A 26,564-nucleotide genomic window follows, 5' to 3' on the forward strand; every position below is an offset into this window, starting at 1 on the left:
GTGGTCATCTCATGGTACTGGCATCTCCAAAACACTGCATGACCCCTTCAGTCCTGGGCCATTAATTGCAACTGAGGCTGGACTTTCACCAATGGCCTTCCATGGCCTCTCACAGTGCCAAGCCTCAGCTGCTCTACTCAACTCCTTCATGCCTTCAAACCAGTACCACCTGGGTGACCCTTACACATTACCAAGTCCAGCCACAGCACAAGGTACAACTTTGGCTATATCTGGAACACAGCCACTGTGCTCTCAGAAAACACTTCCCAGAAGATGTCACCTCAATGATGCTGGTCTCTTCTTAATCACCGCTAATTTCTTAGCTCCAGCTAACCAGCATCAATAGTCCCAGTAATGCAAAGTTTTTGCTTTGGTAGTTCTGGTATCTTGTTAATCACAGCTGATTCTTCAGCCCCAGCTAACCAGAACTACAGAATCTTCACAATCAAAACAGCAATGGCCCTGAAAAGAGTCTTTAATTTTCCCTCTGAAATTTCACAAGCCAGGCCTCCATCTTCTACACTGTTCTCAACATTATCTTCCAAGCTCCTACACAACATCCCACAGAGCTCTTAACAACGAATGGATCTTCAAGACCAAAGTTCCAAAGTCCTTCCACAGACCTCCCCAAAACATGGTCAGGTTGTCACAGGAATACCCCACTCTGCTGGTACCAATTTGTCTTAGTCAGGGTTTCTATTCCTGCACAAACATCATGACCAAGAAGCAAGTTGGGGAGGAAAGGGTTTATTCGGCTTACACTTCCATGCTGCTGTTCATCACCAAAGGAAGTCAGGACTGGAACTCAAGCAGGTCAAGGAGCAGGAGCTGATGCAGAGGCCATGGAGGGATGTTCTTTACTGGCTTGCTTCCCCTGGCTTGCTCAGCCTGCTCTTATAGAACCAAGACTACCAGCCCAGAGATCGTCCCACCCACAAGGGGCCTTTCCCCCTTGATCACTAATTGAGAAAATGCCTTAGAGTTGGATCTCATGGAGGCATTTCCTCAACTGAAGCTCCTTTCTCTGTGATAACCCCAGCTGTGTCAAGTTGACACAAAACTAGCCAGTACAGTTGTGTTTTCCATTAATTCTTTAAGGGATTTTCATGTTTCCTCTTTAAGTGCTTTTACCTGTTTACCTGTGTTCTCCTGTATTTCTTTAAGGGAGTTATTCGTGTCCTTCTTAAAGTCCTCATGAGAAGTGATTTTAGATCCAAATCTTGCTTTTTTAGCATGATGGTGTATCCAGGACTTGCTATGGTGGGAGAATTGGTTTCTGATGATGCCAAGTAACCTTGGTTTCTGTTGCTTATGTTACACCTGCCTCTCAACATCTGATTATCTCTAATGCTACCTCCCCTCACTAAATCTCAATGGAGCCTGCTCTTCCTGTGATCCTGGTTGTGTCAGAACTCCTCAGAATTCAGCTGTCTCTGTGATCCTGTGATCCTGAGGACCAAGGTGTGTCAGAGCTCCTGAAAGTCAAGCTGCCTCTGGGACCCTGAGATCCTGGTATGAACAAGGTCCTGGGATCCTGTTATCCTGTGGTCCTGGGCATGTTAGAGCTCCTGGGAGTGGAGCTTCTTCTGGGTTTTGTGGGACTGGCTTTGGAGTTAGTGCCCAAGGTCTGCTCAGGGCACCTGTCCAAACTGGAAGGAACCCTTGCCACTGGTCAGATGGAGTTCCTGGGTGCCTGGGTGGGTCCCACTGGTCCCAGTTACTCCCCAGTATTGGTTTGATGTTGTCTTCCTCACCTCTGATCCTATGATCTGGGAGTGTTAGAGCTCCTGGGAGTGGAGCTTCCTCTGGGTGTTATGGGACTGGCTGTGAGTTCACGCCCAAGGTCGGCTCAGGGCACCAGCTAAGACCGGAAGGAACTGTGCCACTGTTTTGGCAGAGTTCCTGGGTGCCTGGGTCCGCTGTTCCCAGTTATTTCTAGTGTTTTTTATATAAATTTTAGTGACAATCAACCATATGCATACATAAAAATTAGGTAAAGTTAGAAATCTGAGAAAATTGTTAGTGGCTTGACTTTGTCTTTTATTTGAAATTAAGTACTATTATGGCCTTGACAGTTCAGTTATTCCTTAAATATCGTTTCAGATTATCCTAAAAACCAGTAAGGACAGTCTTATAAATGTGTCCAGAAAATTTTTTTCTCCAATGTTGGAAAGCCTCCTTTGAAATCTTATCTTGCAGAAGACAATTATATTAAAAAATGGATAAAAACCCAAAGACATCACCTGACCAGTTGTATTTATTAAAAGGGTGACTATAAATTACCTCTATATCCAAAAGAAGTTCACAGCTAACCAGCTTTCAGTGGACACTGTAAGTAGAAATAACTGGATCTGAAACCTGACTCTGCAGTGGAAACTTGTGTTCCTCAAATATAAATGCCTACCCTGTATGACAGCATGACACATCCCAAAAACACTAGGGATAATAAGACAATGTGTCCGCTTTTATTATTTTAAGTAAAATAAAGGCAATTCATCACAGACATCTTTACTTCTCTACAGAATGTAAGGAATCATATGGCCCAGACGAGTAAGATAGATAAGGAAAAACTCAAGATAATATTCCAGACAAACTATTTATTGGCCTACAATATAATTACATTTAAAATCATCTACATTGCAGCTCATTACATGAACGTTCCTTTCTCAAAATGGCCTACGTATCAGAAAATCTCCAAGTTTTATTTTACATAAGACAGAGATAGCACAAGTAATCCCCAGTGTGATGTATGCATGAAAAGGTGCAGGAGTGGTTATCCAGTGCAGGAGCAGGGGAAGCTCAGAGAAGCCTGCTCTGAAGAAGTTAAGTTTAAATAAAGATGTGAGTGATGAACAGAAGAACATTCCAGAATAGCAGACTAAAAGCACTGTTTCCTGCATCCCTAGGTGCTGGGAGATAACATTTTAACAATGGTTTTTCAACGGCTATAGCTAACACAGGAATTAGAACTATATACCATTTTAGAAATGTATATATCTTATATAGCTTAACAATATTCTTAGTTTATTAAGATTGGACTGAATTTAATAGATATCATGATCAATCTTATGTGACCATTTTGATATAATGAACTGTTCTCCCTTCATAGAAAATCAAGAAACTTTTTACAGAGAGGTTTTGATAAATAGTGTGACAGTCATTTGACTTAGACAGTGACTAGAGTAGACAAGTAATATGTGTTCGTAATATTTGAGTGATTAATAAATAAGTAATTTAAAATATTTCATAATTACTTATGCATTTTGTGCATGCTTTAGTAAAGACAATCTTATGAAGCAAGTATCCACACTTAAAGGATATCAATGCTATTCAACCTTCTGAGGCCAGGAAATTATGCTCAAACTGACTGCCAAGGCTGCTCTAATAACAGCTCACCTGCTCTCTGGCCAAGTGCTTAGAACATAAGAGAACACGCCGCTCTTCCTCAGAACCACTGCAGCTCATGATCAGTGGATCCATGGCTATTTATTTCTTTTTCCTTTTTACAATTTTTTACTACACATTTTCTTCATTTACATTTCAAATACTATCCCGAAAGTCCCCTATACCCTCCCTCTGCCCTGCTCACCAACCCACCCACTCCCGCTTCCTGGCTCTGGCATTCCCCTGTACTGGGGAATATAATCTTTGCAAGACCTCTCTTCCAACTAGGCCATCCTCTGCTACATATGCAGCTAGAGACACAGCTCTGGGGGTACTGGTTAGTTCATATTGTTGTTCCTCCTATAGGGTTACAGACTCTTTCAGCTCCTTGGGTACCTTCTCTAGCTCCTCCATTGGGGGCCCTGTGTTCCATACAATAGATGACTGTGAGCATCCACTTCTGTATTTGCCAGGCACTGGCACAGCCTCACAAGAGACAGCTATTTCAGGGTTCTTTCAGCAAAATCTTGCTGGCATATGCAATAGTGTCTGCGTTTGATTATGGTATGGATCCCCGGGTAGGGCAGTCTCTGGATGGTCCTTCCTTCCATCTCAGCTCCATATTTGTCTCTGTAACTCCTTCCATGGGTATTTTGTTCCCCATTCTAAAGAGGAACGAAGTTTCCACACTTTGGTCTTCTTCGTGATTTTCATGTGTGTGCTATTTATTTCTGCCATTTATCTCTAACTTACACACAACATGTAATGCTATTTCAAGGAATGCACAATTTGTATTTTCTTCTAAGTAAAACAAAGTTTTAATTAAAAAGAACAAGTAGAATTGAAAACCCAGAAATGAACCCACATACCTATGGTCACTTGATCTTTGACAAGGGAGCTAAAACCATCCAGTGGAAAGAAGACAGCATTTTCAACAAATGGTGCTGGCAAAACTGGTGGTTATAATGTAGAAGAATGGGAATTGGTCCTTTCCTATCTCCTTGTACTAAGGTCAAATCTAAGTGGATCAAGGAACTCCACATAAAACCAGAGACAGTGAAATTTATAGAGGAGAAAGTGGGGAAAAGCCTTGAAGATATGAGCACAAGGGGAAAATTCCTGAATAGAACAGCAATGGCTTGTGCTGTAAGATCAAGAATCGACAAATGGGACCTCATAAAATTGCAAAGCTTCTGTAAGGCACTGTCAATAAGACAAAAAGACCACCAAAAGATTGGGAAAGGATCTTTACCTATCCTAAAATCAGATAGGGGACTAATATCCAATATATATAAAGAACTTAAGAAGGCGGACTCTAGGAAATCAAAAAACCCTATTAAAAATGGGCCTCAGAGCTAAACAAAGAATTCTCACCTGAGGAATACCGAATGGCTGAGAAGCACCTGAAAAAATGTTCAGCATCCTTAATCATCAGGGAAATGCAAATCAAAACAACCCTGAGATTCCACCTCACACCAGTCAGAATGGCTAAGATCAAAAATTCAGGTGACAGCAGATGCTGGCGAGGATATGGAGAAAGAGGAACACTCCTCCATTGTTGGTGGGATTGCAAGCTTGTACAACCACTCTGGAAATCAGTCTGTCGGTTCCTCAGAAAATTGGACATAGTACTACCAAAGGATCCTGAAATCCCTCTCCTGGGCATATATCCAGAAGATGTTCCAACTGGTAAGAAGGACACATGCTCCACTATGTTCATAGAAGCCTTATTTATAATAGCCAGAAGCTGGAAAGAACCCAGATGTCCCTCGACAGAGGAATGGATACAGAAAATGTGGTACATATACACAATGGAGTACTACTCAGCTATTAAAAAGAATGAATTTATGAAATTCCTAGGCAAAAGGATGGACCTGGAGGGCATCATCCTGAGTGAGGCAACCCAATCACAAAAGAACTCACATGATATGTACTCACTGATGAGTGGATATTAGTCCAGAAACTTAGAATAACCAAGATACATGATACAATTTGCAAAACACATGAAACTCAAGAACAAAGACCAAAGTGTGGATACTTTGCCCTTTCTTAGAATTGGGAAAAAAAAACAGCCATGGAAGGAGTTACAGAGACAAAGTTTGGAACTGAGACAAAAGGATGGACTATCTAGAGACTGCCATTCCCAGGGATCTATCCCATAATCAGCTTGCAAACGCTGACACCATTGCATACACTAGCAAGATTTTGCTGACAGGACCCAGATATAGCTGTCTTTTGTGAGGCTATGCCAGGGCCTACCAAACACAGAAGTGGATGCTCACAGTCAGCTATTGGATGGATCACAGGGCCTCCAATGGAGGAGCCAGAGAAAGTACCCAAGGAGCTGAAGGGGTCTGTAACCCTATAGGTGGAACAACAATATGAACTAAGCAGTACCCCCCCCCCCCCCAGAGCTAGTGCCTCTAGCTGCATATGTATCAGAAGATAGCCTAGTCGGCCATCATTGGAAAGAGAGGCCCATTGGTCGTGCAAATTTTATATGACCCAGTACAGGGGATCGCCAGGGCCAAGAAGTGGGAGTGGGTGGGTGGGGGAGTGGGGGGGAGGATATGGGGGACTTTTGGGATAGCATTGGAAATGTAAATGAAGAAAATACCTAATAAAGAAATAAAAAAAAAGAACAAGTAGTTATTTGTTTCTACATACATGTATATATTTTCATGTAAAGCAGTGAGGAAGGTGAAAATCTGTAAAAATAAACAACGTGTGCCACTGCACAATTCAATCAGAGGAACTCACTTATGATTCTTAACCCTATGTGCAAGGTTCCTGTGTGTGAGAAGTGAGCTGAGCCATGAACTGAGATGCAGCAACGGGAGGCTTACTCCAGCTGTGCAAAGTTCCACATCCACTCATGTTGTCCACACTGAGCATCTGATAGTGTTCAACACCAAGTCATCCATGCCCAACTTGGCCTTTTCTACCTTTTTAATGTAAATAAAATATGACCCAATAAAAGAAATGGTTATAACACCTTGAAAGGCTGTGTGTTCTAGATTCTTCCTGTGCAGGGAAGGTGGATGGAATGAAGAGAAAACAAAACACATATGTTGGACTCAGAGGTCTCCCCTAAGAATTAAGCATGACAAAGTACACACAGCATTAGACAAAGTCAGGCATACAGGATGCTTTACAGTTTCCACTTGATGTTGCTGTCATCCCTGATAGTATAATTACATGTTATCATCCTGTGTCCTGTTACAGTTCATGCTATCCTAAGATATTACAGTGCAGCTGGCAAAGCTGACACTACTGTAAAGTGGTGGATGGCAGGAGTCCATGCTCCTCCACAAGATGGCCAAATACAAGTGAGCAAATTATCTGAGCATTCTTTGTAAAGCTTTACTTAGAAAACAAGGAATAGGGGCTGGAAAAAAAGCTCAGAGGGTAAAATGCTTGCTTCCTGTGTATGAGGACAACAGTTCAGGTCTGTGTCATCCACAAAAGTACCTAGTGGCATAGTGGCCTGCCTATAATCCTAATATTCAATGGGCAAAGATTGGGTATTCCAAGAGCAGGATGGCTAGCTGCATTTGTAAGCTCTGTATTAAATTGCAAGTCCCTGCCTCAAAGAATACATGGGGAATGATCAAGGACACCTAAAGTTAACCTCAGGCCTGAATACACAGACACAAATATATACTTGCCCACATACATGCAAATGCACATACATACATGCATGCACACCACATAAAATAAAATTAAATAAGGGATAATATCATCTACTTTACATGGTCATGATGTGAATTATACTCAAGGGGACACAAATGGATACTAAGGAGCACAAATATATAAAGAAATAAAATTATTACTGATTTATCATCACATGATCTGCATCTTGATTTAGAACAGGAAGCAAGGAAGAAAATCAGTTGGGGGGATGAAGGGAGGAAGAGACAGAGAGAGACAGAAAGGAGAGGGATCTACCTTAAGAAACCTGTGTCTAGGGGAGTGGGGGGGTATGGGGGACTTTTGGGATAGCATTGGAAATGTAAATGAAGAAAATACCTAATAAATAAATAAAATAAAGAAACCAGTGTCAACAGCCTATAGCCAGTATACTATAGTCACATGTCACTTAACAATGGAGTCGTTCTGAGAAAATGTCATTCCATGAGAGGTGTACTGATACAAACCTGGATGATAAATATAGTTTGCTACACATATAGGCTATGTGGTATAACAACTATTCCTAGGCTACAAAGAACAGCATGTTACTCACTAGAAACCCAAGACAAATCTAACTCAGTGGTATTTGCAATATTTAAATTATATAAATATATGCAAATGTAAACAAGAATATTAAAATGTTATACAATTTTTCTGTTCTAATATGATCTTACAGGAAAACAATCACATATGTGATCTATATTGACCAAACATACCATGTTGTGGTCCATCAATACAGTAATTAAGTAAAATAAATGGATAGTCACAAGTATATGCTTACCTTTACTATTGTTTTAGGGCGTTTTTTAAAAAATAGTTTTGGCTTCTCTACCACAGGAAGAGGTGGGAGTTTTTTAAGCTCCTGTAAGACAGTGGTTGCGGCACGCTTCTTGGAGAGTTTTTTGCTATTTCCCTCTCCTTCTGCAGAAAATTCTCCCACTGACACCCGAGTTACAAAACTCTTCATATGTGGTGGTCCACTTTCTTTAATAACCTATTAAATGCAAGCAAAATATTAATCGACATGGCAGCATTTGTGTTTAACAGCATGAATCTTGAAAGCCTTTCCAACTAATCTGGAGAACTATGCCAAAATTATAGTATCTCTTTAAGACAGCTATTTTGAAAGTATCATATCAGTAATGTTAATGTAAAACATTTCTAATTCTAAATTAACCAAAGGTAAAAAAAAAAAATCCTAACATGTAATTTACAGTCAGTCATGGTCTCCCATGTCTTACAGAACACAAAGCTAAGAGCACAGAACATGCCAAATTGGCTATGATTCCATACTAGATAAGCCATCTAGAGTAAAAACAACATTGCTACATAGACATCTAATGATGTCCCCTACTAGGGTGAGACACCAGAAGCCAAAGATGATGTTTTATCATTTCAAAGATAAAGTCTTTCATAGAATGGTCTATCTTATATGATTACTACATATAGGACCCCATATATGATTAGGATTCTATACAATCATAATGAAACAGAAAAACTGTGTAGTATTTTTATCTCTGTTTACATGTTTTAACATATCAAACACATTTGAGTTATGTAGCATCCTCTTGTGGCAGATTTTTAAAAATAGGAAAAGATTAGAATTAACCTCTTGTTAGAGACCTGAAAGGCTATCTTGATAACGGGATTCAAACTCTTGGGGATTCTGGTGAAGTGATCTAGATGGTATGCTATAAAAATGTGCAGGTTTTCAGTGTCAGGAATTATGGAACCTTCAACCAGGAATATTCCTAACTATTTAATGTGTTCTTACATTTAAATTATATTAGTGTATAGAGGAAAGACAGATGCCAAGTCCTGAATCCTCAAAATGCAAGTTTCCTTTTAAATTCTGATCTAAGGAACACACAGTATTTGGTTTACCACTTATTATTATATTGGAATTTTATCTTCTACTGTTGGAGTACAATTAGGAAAAGGAATTAAAAAAATACAGTCTCTCAATAACTCAACATCGATGGGATCAGGAGTTAGTTTAAGCATGCTTCCCAGCTAACTTAAGTTCACCAATCTAAACACCAGCTGCTCTGATGCATAAGCCTATCCGTTACAGAAGTAATGTCCTGGCCTAGGGAGATGCTGTAGCAGTGCAGTGAGGTGCCACTATCCAAGCAATGAGGACCTGAGTTCACATGTCTATCATCCATGTAAGAACCAAGCACTGCTGCACATATCTGTAAAACCAACACTGGGGGAGGTGGAGTCAAGCCACCCTGTGACATTCATTGTCCAGCCAGCCTAGACAAGCTCTGAGTTCAATGTTAGACCTTTCCCTCAAAAATAAGGTTTTATAAGAGAAAGGCCCCTAGTTCATGTCTGAGTTTGGCGCCCTCCTCCCAATAGGAATAGAACGAACTACTGTTTGTGAACACACAAAATGGGATTTAGTGAACCAACAGGGAAAGTGCATGTTTAGCTTTTCTGAGCTCATGCTAGGTCATCAGTATGAGCATCAAATACTTTAACATAACACGCAGATATGCAAAGGACTTCCGTGCGTTCTACTGCACACTCTGAACATCAAGGGCCTGCGAGGCGTCACGACGTTCCCCAGCAACTTCCTGTTGGAGTTAGTCTGCTGTCACGTACTTCTCTCCCTGCCTTCCTCGTGGGCTACTTTCAAGCTGATATAGGACAAGAAGTAGGTAATCTGACTTGTCAGAGTCGTGTTCAAGAAGAAAGCAGTTCCCCAGTCCAGCGCTCACTTCCATGAGTACAATGCAGGAGGTCCCCACGGTGTAAATGCCGTGGAAACTCAGGAGAGTCTCCCATAGTCCTGAGCTTATTTCCTCCTTCTTCCCACTTTCTGCGTATGACTTTCGAAGCTGGTGACCTCTTACTATGGAAGGCATCTAAAATTATTTTTAAGGGTTTTTCTTTTAAAAAGCTTCGTACAATTCTATAAATACTAAGCTTGTGCATATTTAGCTGTAGAAAGGTATCTCGCTCCTTTTCAGTGGCCTGTCAATGTTAAAGCATATTCTGGGAGGAGGGTTGCTCAGTCCTGGAGTTTGTCGTTAGCATGTGGCAAACTCCCAGGTACAACTCCCAGGATCTCCCCCAAAACAAGTCAAACATGTTCTGACCTCCATACAATTAAAAGGAATTGAATGTTAACATAATATTACAAAACACTAGCTTGATTCACAAGTTGAGTTAAATAGGATCAAATTAATGATGAATAAATAAAACGCCGAACCCTATAGATGAACAGAAATGATGATTAGAAAACATATCTTACAGTCAAGACTGAAAAGTCATGTAAAAAGGTGGGCTGGTACAAAAAAGAAAAGGAGACCCACAATACTCATAACATTACAGTAACTTCCATTTCACTGAGGTACAAATCATTTCACGGCAATGGATCTCAATACAAGGAGCATGTGCACTGCTGCACGAACCTAGTATACCGTTTAACTTGTTTAAATAACCAAAGAGAAGCACAGGAACACATACCTCAAAACTGACAGGCATATTTCTCTTCAGCGCAATCTCAAACACTAAGCTTATTTCAGATTTATTTGCATCTTTATCGTCATCCATTTCTTTTCCTGATTCACCATTCTAAGTAAAAACAAAAAGCAAAAAACAAACAATAGGGTAGCATTGGAGCCAGACACCTTAACAACACTCACATTGTTCCGCAACCAGTGGCACCTAGCTACACAGTTTGAAATAGCAGATGTGGGCAGTGGGTTCTCCTGAACTCTCAGGGTCAAGGGCTACACTCTTAGGCTTTTGGATTTTGTTTTGTTTGAAATAGAAGCAACAAATGCTGAGTTTGAAGATCTTCTACTCAGCCATAAATTCTTTAGACCTAATACTTTTACTACAGTTGTGTGCCTGCCTCCCTCGGCAAATGTGATCCTGACATGACCCATGGGCTAACATAACGGTAGTACAGGACACAAAATAAGAAATCAGAACTGTGTCTGGACATATTCATGTCTTTCGTACATACTTCTGGAGGGCTGAACGAAGCGTGTGTGAGATAGGAAAATAAAGGGGCAATTCTCGCCACCAAGAAGCTTAGGGCTAACTAGAAGTAGTTAATCGTTCTAATGAACATGTCCAGCAGAAAAACGTTTGTCTACCATTCTAACAAATTTCAAACAAAGACTACCTAGTTTGGAGAACAGATAATCTAGGAGGCCGAACTGTAAGGTTTAAATAACTTAAGCAGAAAAGATTAAGACACTGAAATGCCTGGACTAGAGATATTATTGAAGTTCAATGAAGAAAGTAGATGAAATCTTAAGAATGGGTAAAATCAGGGGCTGGAGGGATGGCTCAGCAGTTAAGAGTACTGACTGCTTTTTCAGAAGTCCTGAGTTCAATTCCCAGCAACAACTGGTGGCCCACAACCATCTGTAATGGAATCTGATGGCCTCTTCTGCTGTGTCTGAAGAGAACAAAAGTGTACTCACATACATAAAATAAATAAATCTTAAAAAAGAAAAGAAATGAGTAAGATCACCCAAGAATAGCCTCAGCATTCTAATTTGCAAACTACAGTAGGACACCAAATTCTCAAACAATCTCCTCCTCTTTACATTCCTTGACCTCTGGCTGGGGTTGTAGCTCACTCAGGAGAGTACTTATCTTTAAAGCATGAGTCTCTAGGTTCAATTCTCTGCACTGCTGAAATACACTGTGGTGCTTGCCTACATTCCTTGATCTCAAGTTAACACAATGTAATCTATGTCCAATACAAAGTGCATTAAACGCAAGCAAAGGAATGTTACCATTCATCTTTATACACAAATTCCTAAATCCCACGTTACCCACAAGTGACCTCCACACATGAATCAGGTCCTTCCCAGAAGGAATGTATGAGTCCAGTATACTAACAGGCACCTGAGAGCCAACTGCCATGACCCTTCCTTAGCTGATCACGTTATTTTTTCCTTACAAGATTACTTTATTGTCTGCTCAGAGCCCTCCCTGAGGTAGCACAGGAGAGAGAATGCCGCACTCATCAGGGCCACACCTGGGGAGACTTTTCTGGAATTGGCTCATTCTGTAGGGCTTGAAGCGCTTTCATCGCAGCATTGTGTCTGGCAGCTTGTCGAGTCTTCCCTTCACCAAAGAATTCATTATTTCCTACAGTTAACTGAACATAAAAGATCTTGGGCATTGGGCAATGATACCTATAGAAAGAGAGCACAAGCATTAGTGGTAGCTCAGAAGCAGTCTATAACCACTTATAACCAGAAGATTATTTCACTTAAGATGGTAGCAGCTGTGATGCACTACATAGTCTCTTACCAACCCTAATAAAATTTTAGCTTCATGGATATATTTCTAAGATAAAATGTGAGTCGATATATCTATACATAATAGTGTACAATGACTTCTATGAAAAATGTAATATCAAACAAAAATTAATACTGTAAAAATTCTCTAACTATAGAAGCTTTTCTAATGAAGTTTTAGTGGGTTTTGATAGATGAAAATGGAATAGTTTGCTACTGAGACCAGGGCACCATTGCAGAAGCCTGGCGCTGAGGTGACTGCATGCACATCCCTGGGCTTGGCATGAATAATGGCTGTACTAGAGTTACAGGGGCAGAGCAATAGCTTAGTATAATACAAAATAATGACGGCATCACACTGACAGAACAAAAACCAAAGAATCCATGTTAGTTATTAAGAATTATATCTTTTACACTGGCCATAGCAGCTATACATATTACAGAAGGCAGTGACACTTCATGGTGTACATAAGGCACAATGATCAGGGTAGTGTAACCGGCATGTGTACTACCTCAGAAGTACACCTCAGGTACACATAAACATAGTTCAAAAATGGGCCATTTCTTTGTGCTGGGAACATTCACAACATTCTTCCCTGTTTGAAAGACTGACTTAGCTTTCGTTACCCACAGTTATTCGGCTATAGTGCACAGAATATGTACATCATTCTGTCCACCCAACTGAACCCAACCCATGAACTATCTTCTTCCCACTTTATCTTCCCCAATACCCTCTTCAGAATTTGGCAACTACTATTCCACTCTCTACACTCCTTAAGATCAAATAATTAGCTTCCAAGTGTATGTAAGAAGATGTAGTACTTTTCTTTCTGTGCTTAATTCACTTCACGAACATAGTCTTCCAGCTCCATCCCTGTTGCTACATATGAAACTATTTCATCCTTTTTTATTATTGAGTATTATTCCATTGTTATTCATATTTTTTAAACTCCTTGTCCATTAGTGGATACCTAGGTTGATTTCAAATCATGGTGACCATGAATATAGCCATAAGCATGTGACTGTAGATGTCTCTTCAAAATCAGTTCCACTGGGGAGCCTGCTGGATATATGGTAGTTCTATTTTTTTGTTGGTTTTGACATTGCTGTTTTGAGGAATTTCTATGCCATTTTCTATAATGAATGGACTGACTTATATCCTCAATAACAGGAAATTAGAGTTCTCTGTTCTACTTATCCTTATATTCTGGCCTCTCACTTCAATGTGATGAACATTTCTGATGTAGTGCTGAGCAGTATTTAAGTTAACTCTTACATAGGTAGTTTGAGACCAGGAGTTAGACAGACTCCCTGATAAGCAGATAGATAGGGAGAGGGGCCATGGCTGGGGAATAATGGTGGACAATTTCAGGATGGCCAACCTCTACCTCAACCTCCTGACTTGAGACAAAAGCCTAGTAGCTTAAAACAAAGGCTATATATACAGGCTTCTGTCTCCCACCAGCAGGCCCCTGTTGATGGACTGGCTCAACAAGTTCAAGGCCTGGTCAGGTCACACATAGTTCTGGGCTAATAAACAAGGGCTTCCTTCAAACTGACCAACCCTTGAGTAGGGAGGCTTTCTTCTTTGCTTTGAATAGGGTCTTTCTGTGTGTCACATGCATGTGCGTGCTTGCTCACCCCAGGAAACGCCTTTTTCAACTGCTAATTCTGAATGTGATGCCTGAGATCTGTCTGTTGCCACCTATTGAGCTTCAGATTCTCCTGTCTTTCAGCTCTTTAACTGGCAGAGAAAACGAACCAGATCCATACCCCTAGACTGTATAATTTCTAGACTGCATCAGAAATAGCATAACAAAATATGCTCAGGTTAAAAACCTACCCAAGTTTTATGTTTAATGAAACAGGGAGCAAAGTGTGAGTAGGAAACTGTAGCCATGCAGCTGAGGGGTTAAGAGGCTCAGAAAAGAAAGAGCACATCTAAAAGAGGTTTTAATAACTATGTTAGATGATAAAAAAAATCTACCAACTCAACAATTACCTATAGAATGCCTTTTATGACAGGACATTGTAAAAACAGAAAGCAATATAATAGGGGAGACAAGTAGTAAGAAGAGTACGTAGACTATCTACTGTGGGAGAGATATCTGCAAATGAGAGGAGGGCAGGTTCAGAAGTATCAGGAGCTGTCTAGATAATGTGGCCAAGGAAGGTTTCATTGAGAAAATGACAACTTTATAAAGCTCTGAAATAAGTAAAGAGCCAAACCATGCAGGGATCTGGGATGGTGCATGTGAGGCAGACAGAACACCAAGTGCAGAGGCCCAGAGATAAGCTCAAGTGACTAAGGTGCCTATCTGGCTGGAGCTGTGGAGGTCAGGAAGGAAAGCCAAGGCATGAGAGGTAGCCAGACTCTGCAGGCCTTCCTTAAAACCACTTTAAAGGTCTCACTTTTATCCTACAAGAAATGGATAGCCATTTTGAGCAGAAAAGGGCAGTATCTAAACCATATTTTGAAAGACTATGTCCTATGCTGAGGGCAGACTGAAGGGAAGGGCAGGGGAAGCAAGGGAGCTCTGACAGCAGCTGAGGTAAACCTCAAGAAGGGACAGACAGTGCCTTCATTGGGTAGTCCCTAAATTCTTTGTGAGGAATAGACCTGCCTAGGAAATCTAAGAAATGGCTCAAGGACCACCTTAGAGCTTTAGAAGAGAGAGTCCCTACTGAGGGAAAAAAGACTAAGCAAAGGGTGCCTGTGCTGGGTGGGTATAAGCAGCACTGCTTTGGAGACGTGAAGCTATTAGAGACGACCTCAAGCAAGTGTGTCAGGTGGGCGATCCCAGTTATAAGTTTGGGCTTTAAGGAAAAAGTATAAGGCGGTGAAGGTAAAAATTGGGAATAATCAATGTAGAGATTGTATTTAAACATGCAAGAAAAATAAGAGTGCTGTGGGATTCAGAGACAACAGAAAGACCAAAAAAACAGGTCCGTAATGTAAAGAGGGTGTGTTAGAGGAGGGACCAAATGATTACAGTTAAAGCTGGCAGGCAAACTAAAACTAGAACTGAACAATATGATCACTGGATTGAGCAATACAGCATTATGAACAGGATCAATTTCAGTGTAATAGTGGATTTGTAATTGTAATGCTAGAAATTAAGTTAAAAATTATTCCAGTACTGGAGAATGTTTTACACCAAAGTTCAACTGAGGTCCTGCCTTTTTTCTTTGTCTATTTTGCTATGCTAGAGATTGAACCCATGTAAAACTCCAACTTGAGGTCACAACATGTTTTCAATGGTTATTAAACACCCAAGCAATGGTGTTCTTCAAGCAGTCTGAGATAAACTAGAGAGAGCTCATAATGTTAAAACTCATTGGGCAAATGGAAATGCAATGAAGGTTTACTGAAAATGAAGTTCGGTGCTTGAAGGAGCAGATAAGTGAGGCCACAATTGAGACCATGCGTAGACAGACTCTGGAAAGGGCACACGTAAAGGAACCAATGAGAGCCTAAGGCTAGAATTTGATTAATACCTATGATCAAAGTTCAGGAAAACAATAGACGGCAGAGGATGGGATACAAGCGTGTCAGAGCAGAGGAGAACTTAGAGCACAGTGTTAGGAGAGGGTACTTAGCAGCGTCTGAGGGACTAGACAATCTACAGAAGAGCAGCAGGAAAAGTCAGCTTTAGCTCTAAACATCAACTTTTTTGGGTCACAGTTTTCTATTATTTTTTTTAAGATAAGGTGTCTTAAGTGAATATAAGTGTCCTTATTTTTAAAATAGAAAACATTAAAAACATTAAAGAAAAAACAATGAAAGTAAAATACTATTCTTAACATCCAAAGACTAAAAAGAACTTTAAGATACAATCTTTTTGTCCTTTGATGTCAATAAATGCACAGGGCCTGGGCAGCCCCGCTCCCTCAGCCCTGCCACTCACCACTTGAATCTGAGATTCGACACACTAATGGGAATCATGGATATAGACTGTCTTTGTCACCAGCAAAGTTTACTTTCCCATATGCACAGAACTACACATTTTAGTTCGTTCAATAAAACTTCAGGATGCACTAGTTGAAATCAGAAATTGACTCCTGAACTGATCTTAAATGGCAAGCTTTCTCTGTAGAGCAAATGCTTACAATTAATTATAAACTTCTGAAAACAGAGCTCCACAACTGGAATGCTAAGACCTTTAACTACAGTAGAGGGAGTGGGCGCCACTGTAATCACTAAGGTCTGCTGACAATTACAAAACTCATTTTGGTTTGCCACAGAGACAAACAAAATTTCTGTTCATTATAACTTTACTGGAATATGATGTCATAACACATAAGCATACTGAAACAATCTGCTGATTTTTCTGACCAAAATATTAATTGCACACTAAAGAGCCCTCGGGGCCTCTTCCTTCTGGGCCATTGAATACAGCTTTATGTATGTGTATAGGTATGCATTTGATATATATGTATATATAAATCATTTCATATAAATATCAGAGGGAAAATTAAGTATATTGCATTTTTTACATAAAAAGTAAAATACTCTAGTAGTAACAACAGGAAATGCCAAGACCTGGTGCCTGACTTGGTTCATTCCAGTTTCACTTCATCCTCTGGTTTAACAATGATTCTTAGTAAATATACCCCACATGGTTTGAATATCTTACACAGCACATTTCCTCAGTGCACCATGACAATTAAGATTAGCCAGAACACTCTGATTAATGGCATCCAGACTACACTACAGTGCAGATGACATAGAGCACTTCATCAAATAGAATACCATGTGCTGAGGTCCTCGCCTCCAAATACTTAGCTCCTTTGGTAAAGAATCACTCAAAGTTTATTAACTTTCAAAGGTAGTATGTTCTAGTTCCTTCTCTTGTTTGTATTTTTCAAACAATAAGCTCAGTTTTGATAATGAACATTCAACATACGATGCATTTACTTCTACAAATTAGAATATATTAACTAAGCAGATAGTATTTTGTACTCAAAGTTTAAATTCCCATGCTGTTATTGTTGTTAAGAGATGAACCACAAAAACCCCTATTGTGCAATTAAATGATTAAATGAGCTCCTCGTATCCATAGCCTCCAAAGGTCACCCTGCTACATCACAATCGTTTTCTGTGCTAGTTAAAATCTGTCCCACAATCCTGGTCTTCTGAGCTCTTCTCTGCTGTGGACCAGGGTTGCCTTGGTAACACGTCCTACTGTCTCAGAGCTGCTCTCGATGCTCTAGGTTATATCTACACAAGAGCATCTTGGCAAACAGGCAACTGCATCAAACAGGGGACATAACCACTCCTTACTGTGCACTGGCTACATTCTTTAAATCAGCTTAGTCTTTACAGAAGCCCACAGTGACAGGAAAGGTCCTGAATCTCACTTTGAGCAGTAACAACTTTTCCCAATAGAGCTGTTGAGAGTCAAACTTACATCCATCTAATTTCAAAGGTTCAAGAAAATCTTGAAGAATGACCTAAGGCCAGCAAGATAAAGGTGCTTATCACTAAGCCTTAAGATAGCTCATTCCCCAGGACCTGATGCTGAAAGGAGGAAATTTTGGCTTCATGTATGCTGTGGCATGACCTTCTGTGCAATTGGATGCATGTGTGTGCATGTACATACATATACACACACAAAACAAACAAATACAGTGTGTAAAACTGCCTCATTATCTTCTGGCTCTTACCACTTTTTGTTTAGTTGAACAGAAGAGCTAATGCAAGGGTTCTGAGTGAACAAGTCACTGCATGGCTGCTGAAACAATACTCCACAGTGACCTCCTGAGCTTCCACAGATGGAGTTCAAATAGACAATCAAGTGGTGCAACATGGGAAGTCACCATGCTGGCACTGAGAGGCATACTGCTGAACAACCTGGATAGACAAAGGCTAACTTCAAGACTTCTTTTCTATTCTATGCTTCACTATCCCCTATTTGGTGGGTGGGGTGGTGTGTGTGTGTGTGTGTGTGTGTGTGTGTGTGTGTGTGTGTGTGTGTGTGTATGTGTTGGGGAGCAAACATAGACACTTTAAATAACATAGTTATTAGATATACAACAAATCTTCAGACATGCCCCATCTTCAAGACATATGAGACAACGTATCAATCAAGAAAAGATACATGAGTCTTTGGAATTAATACTTAACATGGCTAATACCTTGGCAAGTGTTACTATGACAACCTTCTAACCTATGCCATGTTGCTATCTTCCTAATGTGACTGCATTCAAGGCTTTCTCTCTCCTGATCAGCCAGCCAGGGCTTTATTTTCCAGCATCTCACTTTCCTAAATATCACTTTTACAAGGTGACAAAGACACATTCCAAACAACACTAGGACTTAAAAATTGAAAAATTACCTCATTTCATTTGATGGTGTTACTCATAAATTTCAATACAGCTTAGACATTCATATCTCCTCTACAGGTTTATGTCCAAAGCCCATGAAAATGTTATCTTCTGATCTAATGGGGGAGTGGCTGGAGTTCTGTTTATTTCTAATTCGGACTGAAAACAGGATGTCACTTAGCCTTTCTATCTCAGTTTACTTATCTGTAAAATATTTGCAGAATCTATGATTTTAAAATCCTAAAAGCCAAAACTTAATTCAGATGACATTTGATTATTTTTACTCTTTGTAATTTTTGGCAGCACTTACCCAAATTCTTTCCCTTGCAACAGAAAAATAACAAGTTTATCATAAAGCTGTAAAGTAGTTTTGGCACATTTTCAAGCTTGTACATATATAAAATGTCTAGATAGCTCTTTCTTCACATCTATAAAGTTTGAAAATATATCTTTTATGGTCTGAGTTTTAATTCTTAAGGAATTTCAAATATTAGGACTGATTTAAAAAGATTCACAGGCAAGCTGAAAAGAAGTTTTAAAAGAGATGGAAGGACACTGTTTCTGTTCTGTTTGCAGAACTCCCCTAATTATGTCTTAGATACCTAGGAGGACAGAGAACACCAAAATTCTGATAGGGTAGTTCAAAACAATGGTCTAAAATGGCATAAAAACATTGTTTCGAGCTTTTAACTGCTCTGAAGTTAGACAGAAAAAAAATGTTCAGCAGAATCAACTCAAAAAGGTAATCCTGTGCTCAAATTAAATCTGGTAAATTAATAGTAGGGCATGAATTTAGGATGTGCGAGAAGCCAGCACTGAACCTGTGTCACTGAAATGCCCTCCACATTCAGGACTGTACTGTGGAGGGGAAAGGGTGTGGACAGAGGCCTGCTGTTAGGAGCACAGCAAGTCATCCTCCTGAGCACACTCATACCTGCACAAACCTCTTCTTGCCCCTTCCTTAAACTGAATTACATAAGTTATCACGGTCACATTATTGTCAAACCATGGCAAAAGGAGACACTAGCATTCAGACAATCACCCCACACCCTCAGCTTCATTTATAGATGAGGAAAACAAAGAATGGAGATGCTAACTAACCTCCCCAACACCACCTAATATGAGCTGACGTCTAAGCTTAGCCAGGCTCACTGGGAGACCACACGCAACCTCTGAACTGTGCTGCCTCTGAATTAAGTACACAAGCATGAGCTATAAACTCTGAAATCATGCTACATGTGAATGTCAAGTCCACTCAGATCTAGCTAGACCTAGAAGATTGGGCAGATTCAGATCTCTCCCTGTCCCTCCCTCCCCCCTCCTCTCCCTCTCTCTTTCTCCACATTCTAAGTTGAAAGTTGACTGAGAAGTCCTCCTACCCCATTTCTTACTCATCTCTCTTGGTCCATCTCTCTGAAATCTGAGCTTACAAACTCTAACTTGTCCCATTTCCACAGTTTGGTTGTACTGGCCTCGATCTCCAAAAGAATACTAAGAGCAGAAAACGGGGGACACTTTAGATTCGTTTCTCACTAACTGGAGCACAGTGTTGCATTTCTAATAAGCACAACACTGGCTAGATAAAAGGGAAGAAGGGGAGAAGAGGAGAAAGCAAAAGTTTGTCCAAATGTATGACTATAGGGTATATATATTTTAAAATATCAAGAAAGTATCAATTATATAGAGAGTATTATGCTTCCAAAGTCAAGAATACAACTGCAAGAAAAAAGCCCATTATCTTTCAGCACCTGTATAAAGAATACTGACTTTATCTTTCAAGTTTCAACCAAGTAACCTTTACTGCCTGCTTTCTAGTAGCAAAACAATCCAAGAAGAAACCTAGGACTTTTCCAATAATATTCCATAAGTAATAATAATCTAGGATCATATACTCTCAGAATCGTTAAGGTTATTTTTAATGTCTTAAAACAATTTGTTCCAGAGCTGGAAAGATGGCTCAGAGGTTAAGAGCACTGACAGCTCTTCCAGAGGTCCTGAGTTCAAATCCCAGCAACCACATGGTGGTTCACAACTATCTGTAATGGGATCTGATACCCTCTTCTGGTGAGTCTGAAGAGAGTGACAGCACACTTATATAAATAAATAAATAAATACTCTAAAAAACAAAACAAAACATTTTGTTCCTTGTGTTACAAAGATCCAGGAAATGTCTTGGTGGAGCCAGCCAAGCCAGTGGCTTTCCTACAGGGTTGTGGGTTTTACAGAGTGGCTACTTGTCTAACTGGTTATTCTGGAAATTTGAAAAAAGCCCAAATCATATTGTCTCCCAAAATCAGTCTAGTAAACTTCTGTTTCCCTAAAAATTACCCACTCACCCAGGTTCTGCAGTTATTGTCACCACGAACTAATGTTGTCATAATGAATATCGTCTTTACTGCTATATAGCTGTAGTGTCCACATCCCATGAGCAATGCATATTCTGCCTATCTATTCTTAAAATCTGTATTTTCTCACCTTGCTATATTACATATATACACATTCTAGTAGATCTTACTGAAAACATAATATATTTTTTTAATGTAGCCATTTTATATTTCTGCATATTTTTCTTTTCTTGTTTGTTATTCTTTTTCTAAGTTCTTGCTTTTTATACTCAATTAATTTTCATGGTACCATTTCCAACATAAGCATAAGACTAATTAATTTGTCTTACCATATCCCTTCTGTTGTTCAAACTATAATGTGCTCAAGTGGAAATACACTACACTATACTTTGAATGTCTGTGATGAAGCCTGTTTCAGAGGATATCAGTGTGTCTAGGAAACACGCTGAGATAATCTGCTAAAGTTCTTAGTTTGAATATAATAAAATTTACTTTAATTTTAAGAAACGTAATTAAAAATGTTTTTCTTTTTTCTTTTTATTAAATATTTTCTTCATTTACATGTCAAATGCTATCCCCAAAGTCCCCTATACCCTCCCTCTGCCCTGCTCCCCAACCCACCCACTCCTGCTTCCTGGCCCTGGCATTCCTCTGTACTGGGGCATATGATCTTCGCAAGACCAAGGGCCTCTCCTCCCAATGATGTCCGACTAGGTCATCCTCTGCTACATATGCAGCTAGAGACACGAGCTCTGGGGGTACTGGTTAGTTCATATTGTTGTTTCTCCTATAGGGTTGCAGACCCCTTTAGCTCCTTGGTTACTTTCTCTAGCTCCTACATTGGGGGCCCTGTGTTCCATCCAATAGACAACTGTGAGCATCCACTTCTGTATTTGCCAGTCACTGGCATAGCCTCACAAGAGACAGCTATATCAGGGTCCTGTCAGCAAAATCTTGCTGGCATATGCAATAGTGTCTGGGTTTGGTGACTGTTCCTGGGATGGATCTCCAGGTGGGGCAGTCTCTGGATGGTCCTTCCTTCCACCATTGCTGGTGGGATTGCAAGCTGGTACAACCACTCTGGAAATCAGTCTGTCGGTTCCTCAGAAAACTGAACATAGTACTACCAGAAGATCCTGCAATACCTCTCCTGGGCATATACCCAGAAGATGTTCCAACTTGTAATAAGGACACATGCTCCACTATGTTCATAGCAGCCTTATGTATAATAGCCAGAAGCTGGAAAGAACCCAGATGTCTCTCAACAGAGCAATGGATACAGAAAATGTGGTACATTTACACAATGGAGTACTACTCAGCTATTAAAATCAATGAATTTATGAAATTCTTAGGCAAATGGATGTATTTGGAGGATATCATCCTTAGTGAGGTAACCCAATCACAAAAGAACACACATGATATGCACTCACTGATAAGCAGATATTAACCCAGAAACTTAGAATACCCAAGATACAATTTGCAAAACACATGAAACTCAAGAAGAAAAAAGACCAAAGTGTGGATACTTCGTTCTTTCTTAGAATGGGGAACAAAATACCCATGGAAGGAGTTACAGAGACAAAGTTTGGAGCTAAAAAATGTTTTTCAAATACCTTTCTTTCATAAGCTTGGAAGTAAATACTGGTAGAGAAAAGCTTTTGAGATTTAGTGTGGGATAAACTGAGTCCATCTATTATGTAGATGGTGCGGGGAAAGAAGGTCATGTGAAGACTAATCACGAAAAAAATGACTTGGCTTGCATCAACTTTTTCAGCTTTATGCAATTGGCAATCTAGGCAGAAATTATTTCATTTTTCATGAACAGCTATATATTAATTTAAGGACAAATTTTCAGATACATACATAAATACATACATATACACATAAATACATACATATATCAGTGGGAGGAGAGGCCCTGGGCCTGAGGATGCTGGATGCCCCAGTGTAGGGGAATGCCAGGGTGGGAGCTCCGGAGTGGGTGAGTGGGTGGAAGAGCACCCTCATAGAGGCAGGGAGAGGAAGAATGGGATAGGGAGTTTCTGAAGGGGAGACCAGGAAAGGGGAAAACATTTGAAGTGTAAATAAAGAAAATATCTGATATAAATAAATAAATAAATAAATAAACCTATACATACTGTGCACTTTAAAATCTTTTATAGAATACTTCAAAGTGTGGGGTGGGGACATCCATGTGGAGACAGGAGGTGGAGAGAAGTTATGGGATATGAAATAGTTGGGGGGTTGACGAAGAGCGGCATGAAATAAAATATGGAGTGTAAATTAATTAATTAATTAATTAATTAATTAAAAAATAAATATAATCTTAAATTTGTACCATAAATTTACTACACATGATCTGCTCAAAAATCTATCAGATTCCTATGAGTAAGAAATATACTAAGATATGGCTACTGTGCGACATGAACTATCCCATAATTCAATTCCACCAATGGTTAATGCTTCTCTTAAAATGTTCTTTGTGCATTGCTTGTGTAGAAAATCTCTAACAAAATAATTAAACTAATTCTAGGAAATAGTTGACATGTTTCTATTTCCCTACAATGTTAAGCCCATAAATATTTGTTTTTCCTTCCATCTCAGCCCCAAACTTTGTCTCTATACCTCCCTCCATGGGTATTTTGTTCCCCATTCTAAGAAGGAACAAAGTATCTACACTTTGGTCTTCCTTCTTCTTGAGTTTCATGTGTTTTGCAAATTGTATCTTGGGTATTCTAAGTTTCTGGGCTAATATCCACTTATCAGTGAGTGCATATCATGTGTGTTCTTTTGTGATTGAGTTACCTCACTCAGGATTATATCCTCCAGATGCATCCATTTGTCTAGGAATTTCATAAATTCATTGATTTTAATAGCTGAGTAGTACTCCATTGTGTAAATGTACCACATTTTCTGTATTCATTCCTCTGTCCCACCTGGGGATTCATCCCATATACAACTACCAAACCCAGACACTATTTCATATGCTAGAAAGCTTCTGCTGACAGGACCCTGATATAGCTGTCTCTTGTGAGGCTATGCCAGTGACTGGCAAATACAGAAGTTGATGCTCACAGTTGTCTATTAGATGGAACACAGGGTCCCCAATGAAGTAGCTAGAGAAAGTAACCAAGGAGCTAAAGGGGTCTGCAACCCTATAAGAGGATCAACAACATGAACTAACCAGTACCCCCCCAGAACTGTGTCTCTAGTTGCATATGTACCAGAGGATGGCCTAGTAGGCCATCAATGGGAGGAGAGGCCCTTGGTCTTGCGAAGATCATATGCCCCAGTACAGGGGAATGCCAGGGCCAGGAAGAGGGAATGGGTGGGTCAGGGAGTAGGGCGGCAGAAGGGTATAGGGGACTTTCGGAGAGGAAACAAGAAAAGGGGATAGCATTAGAAATGTAAATGAAAAAAATATCTAATAAAAATATGTTTTTGAGTTTTCAAAATTTATATAGCAGAGAAATATTAAGTGTATTAATCAGACTATATTTTAAAGGTTTTTTAAAAACATTTTCATGGACAAATTCCTAGCAACGGCTAGGAGACAAGATTCAAATGCACAGCAGAAAGTGGGATGCCTCATCTAAAGCACACTAAGCTGCAGAGACTGCTTTGCTACAATGTCCAACCCAGACGTCTTCTCCAATGTTTTTGCTGATCAAAATTAACTATCAACTTTGGATGCTTGCCCATGGCGAAAACTCCCCCAAAAAAGCACAGAGACATTACATCAGCAGTGCTTCAGCAAGATCAATGTGCCTTGACAGAGATGTGAACAGTGACTAGGTTTACGGCAAGGTTGTACTAGGTTTTTCTTTCACTGAAATCTAAGTGGATCTGGTTGTACATCTGCATATAGTTTAATGATAACAATGACTTCTAAGTTAATGGATATTCACCGGAATATAAAAAATTTACTTGGCATTCTCCCAGCTAACTGTTTTTACAGCTTGAGTTAACGTTATACATTGGCTGCATTCATAAAAAAGTTAATATGAAGCAAATATTTTCAAACTAAATTCTATTTTCCCACTGTTGCCCAATATTTAATCTTGAGCTATATTTCTCTAAGAAAAATTTACCTCTAACACATCATAAAAATTATAATTAAAATGCATATGCCCAGAAACAGGTATATTCAACCAATTATTCTATAAAACATGAAATCTTCTCACCTGCAATAAAATTAGACTAATGGATAATTATTTTTGTTTCATATTCTCACAAACATTAGAAGGAAATGTAGGCTTTAAAGAGCAACTGTAGGGCTTTTAAAGTAGCTTAATAGAGCCAGGCCTGGTAGTGCATGTCTTTAATCCCAGCACTGGAAAGGCAGAGGCAGGGGGACATCTGTGAGTTCAAGCCATCCTGGTCTACATGTGAAACTGTCTCAGAAAACAAACAAACAAAACCTAAATATAGAAGTACAATTTACAATTTATTAGCTGGAATTGGATCATAGAACTTGGCTATCAGATTTTAGCAATGCAAGGATTGTCATATCAATGACATCAATCACCCTCAGACCTTCCCAATCTCTTCTGTTATTGGTGGCACACTTCAGGGCTCTCACTGCCACCCACACCAGCTTACTATGATCTCACCTCTCCTTTACAGTCAACACATTTTCTGATTCAAGCATTTGTTTTCAAATTCTTGTGTGTGTGTGTGTGTGTTTGTTTGTTTGTTCTGTTTTTTTTTTTTTTTTTTTTGAGACAGGGTTTCTCTGTATAGCCCTGGCTGTCCTGGAACTCACTTTGTAAACCAGGCTGGCCTCGAACTCAGAAATCCACCTGCCTCTGCCTCCCGAGTGCTGGGATTAAAGGTGTGTGCCACAAATTTAAAGAAGATATGCAAAACTGCCTAGATCTTGTATACAAAAATGTAAAAAGAAACGTTTGCTGTAAGAGGTGAAGATCTGGAACCTGTTAAAACTCGTATACAATCCTGTTTTTAATTAGTGTGTTCTAAGTGTATAATTTTCAGGCATCATAAATTGAAGCATTTTCTGCACAAGTGCTCTACAGAGTATCACAGGGACTGCAATCATCTGCACTCTCCTTTTCTGTATTACACAGATAATCCAGGTATGCTTTTCTACCACGTCAGAGTGAAGTAGGGTTTTTATACTAAGACAAACACTGAGCTAAGAATCATGCAAAGCAGAGCACAGCACAAGTGAGAACCCCAGTAGTAAAAATGCATGCTACTGTCCAGTCTGGCAGGACAGCTCCCACCAAGGACGAGCCTCAAGGGCAAATGGCTTACACCTTTTATTACCATCAGTGTCACAGTAGGGGTAAGACTGAGTATCACATTCTTATCTACACATAAAATAGCTTTTTAGGATATTCTTATCAAGTCTCTCAAGATCTCTTAATATCCCCGGATAGATATTTACATGAGTGAGCACGCTACAGAGGAAAAGCACTTGAGAGGTTGGGAGCCTGTTCCACCCTTTACCAGCAGGTGACACATGGTACCAGAATGCAAAAGGTTCGGAAGTCACAGCTGTTCTCACTGTTCCTTCTGG

The 26,564-nt window shown here is 39.7% G+C and overlaps 1 protein-coding gene across 14 annotated transcripts in view; it reads right to left on the bottom strand.

The window, feature by feature from the left end:
- Nucleotides 1–26,564, bottom strand: part of Stau2 (staufen double-stranded RNA binding protein 2) — a 291,530-nt gene that overhangs the window by 153,163 nt on the left and 111,803 nt on the right. For all 14 annotated transcript variants that reach the window (XM_006495532.4, XM_006495528.4, XM_011238390.3 and 11 more), the window contains 3 exons: nucleotides 12,086–12,245; nucleotides 10,552–10,659; nucleotides 7,856–8,068 (listed from right to left, as the gene is read on the bottom strand). In XM_006495532.4, coding sequence (XP_006495595.1) covers nucleotides 7,856–8,068; nucleotides 10,552–10,659; nucleotides 12,086–12,245 — 481 coding nt within the window. The remainder of the gene's footprint in view (nucleotides 1–7,855; nucleotides 8,069–10,551; nucleotides 10,660–12,085; nucleotides 12,246–26,564) is intronic.

This window comes from Mus musculus, chromosome 1 (assembly GCF_000001635.26).
Source record: "Mus musculus strain C57BL/6J chromosome 1, GRCm38.p6 C57BL/6J".
Lineage (NCBI taxonomy): Eukaryota > Metazoa > Chordata > Mammalia > Rodentia > Muridae > Mus > Mus musculus.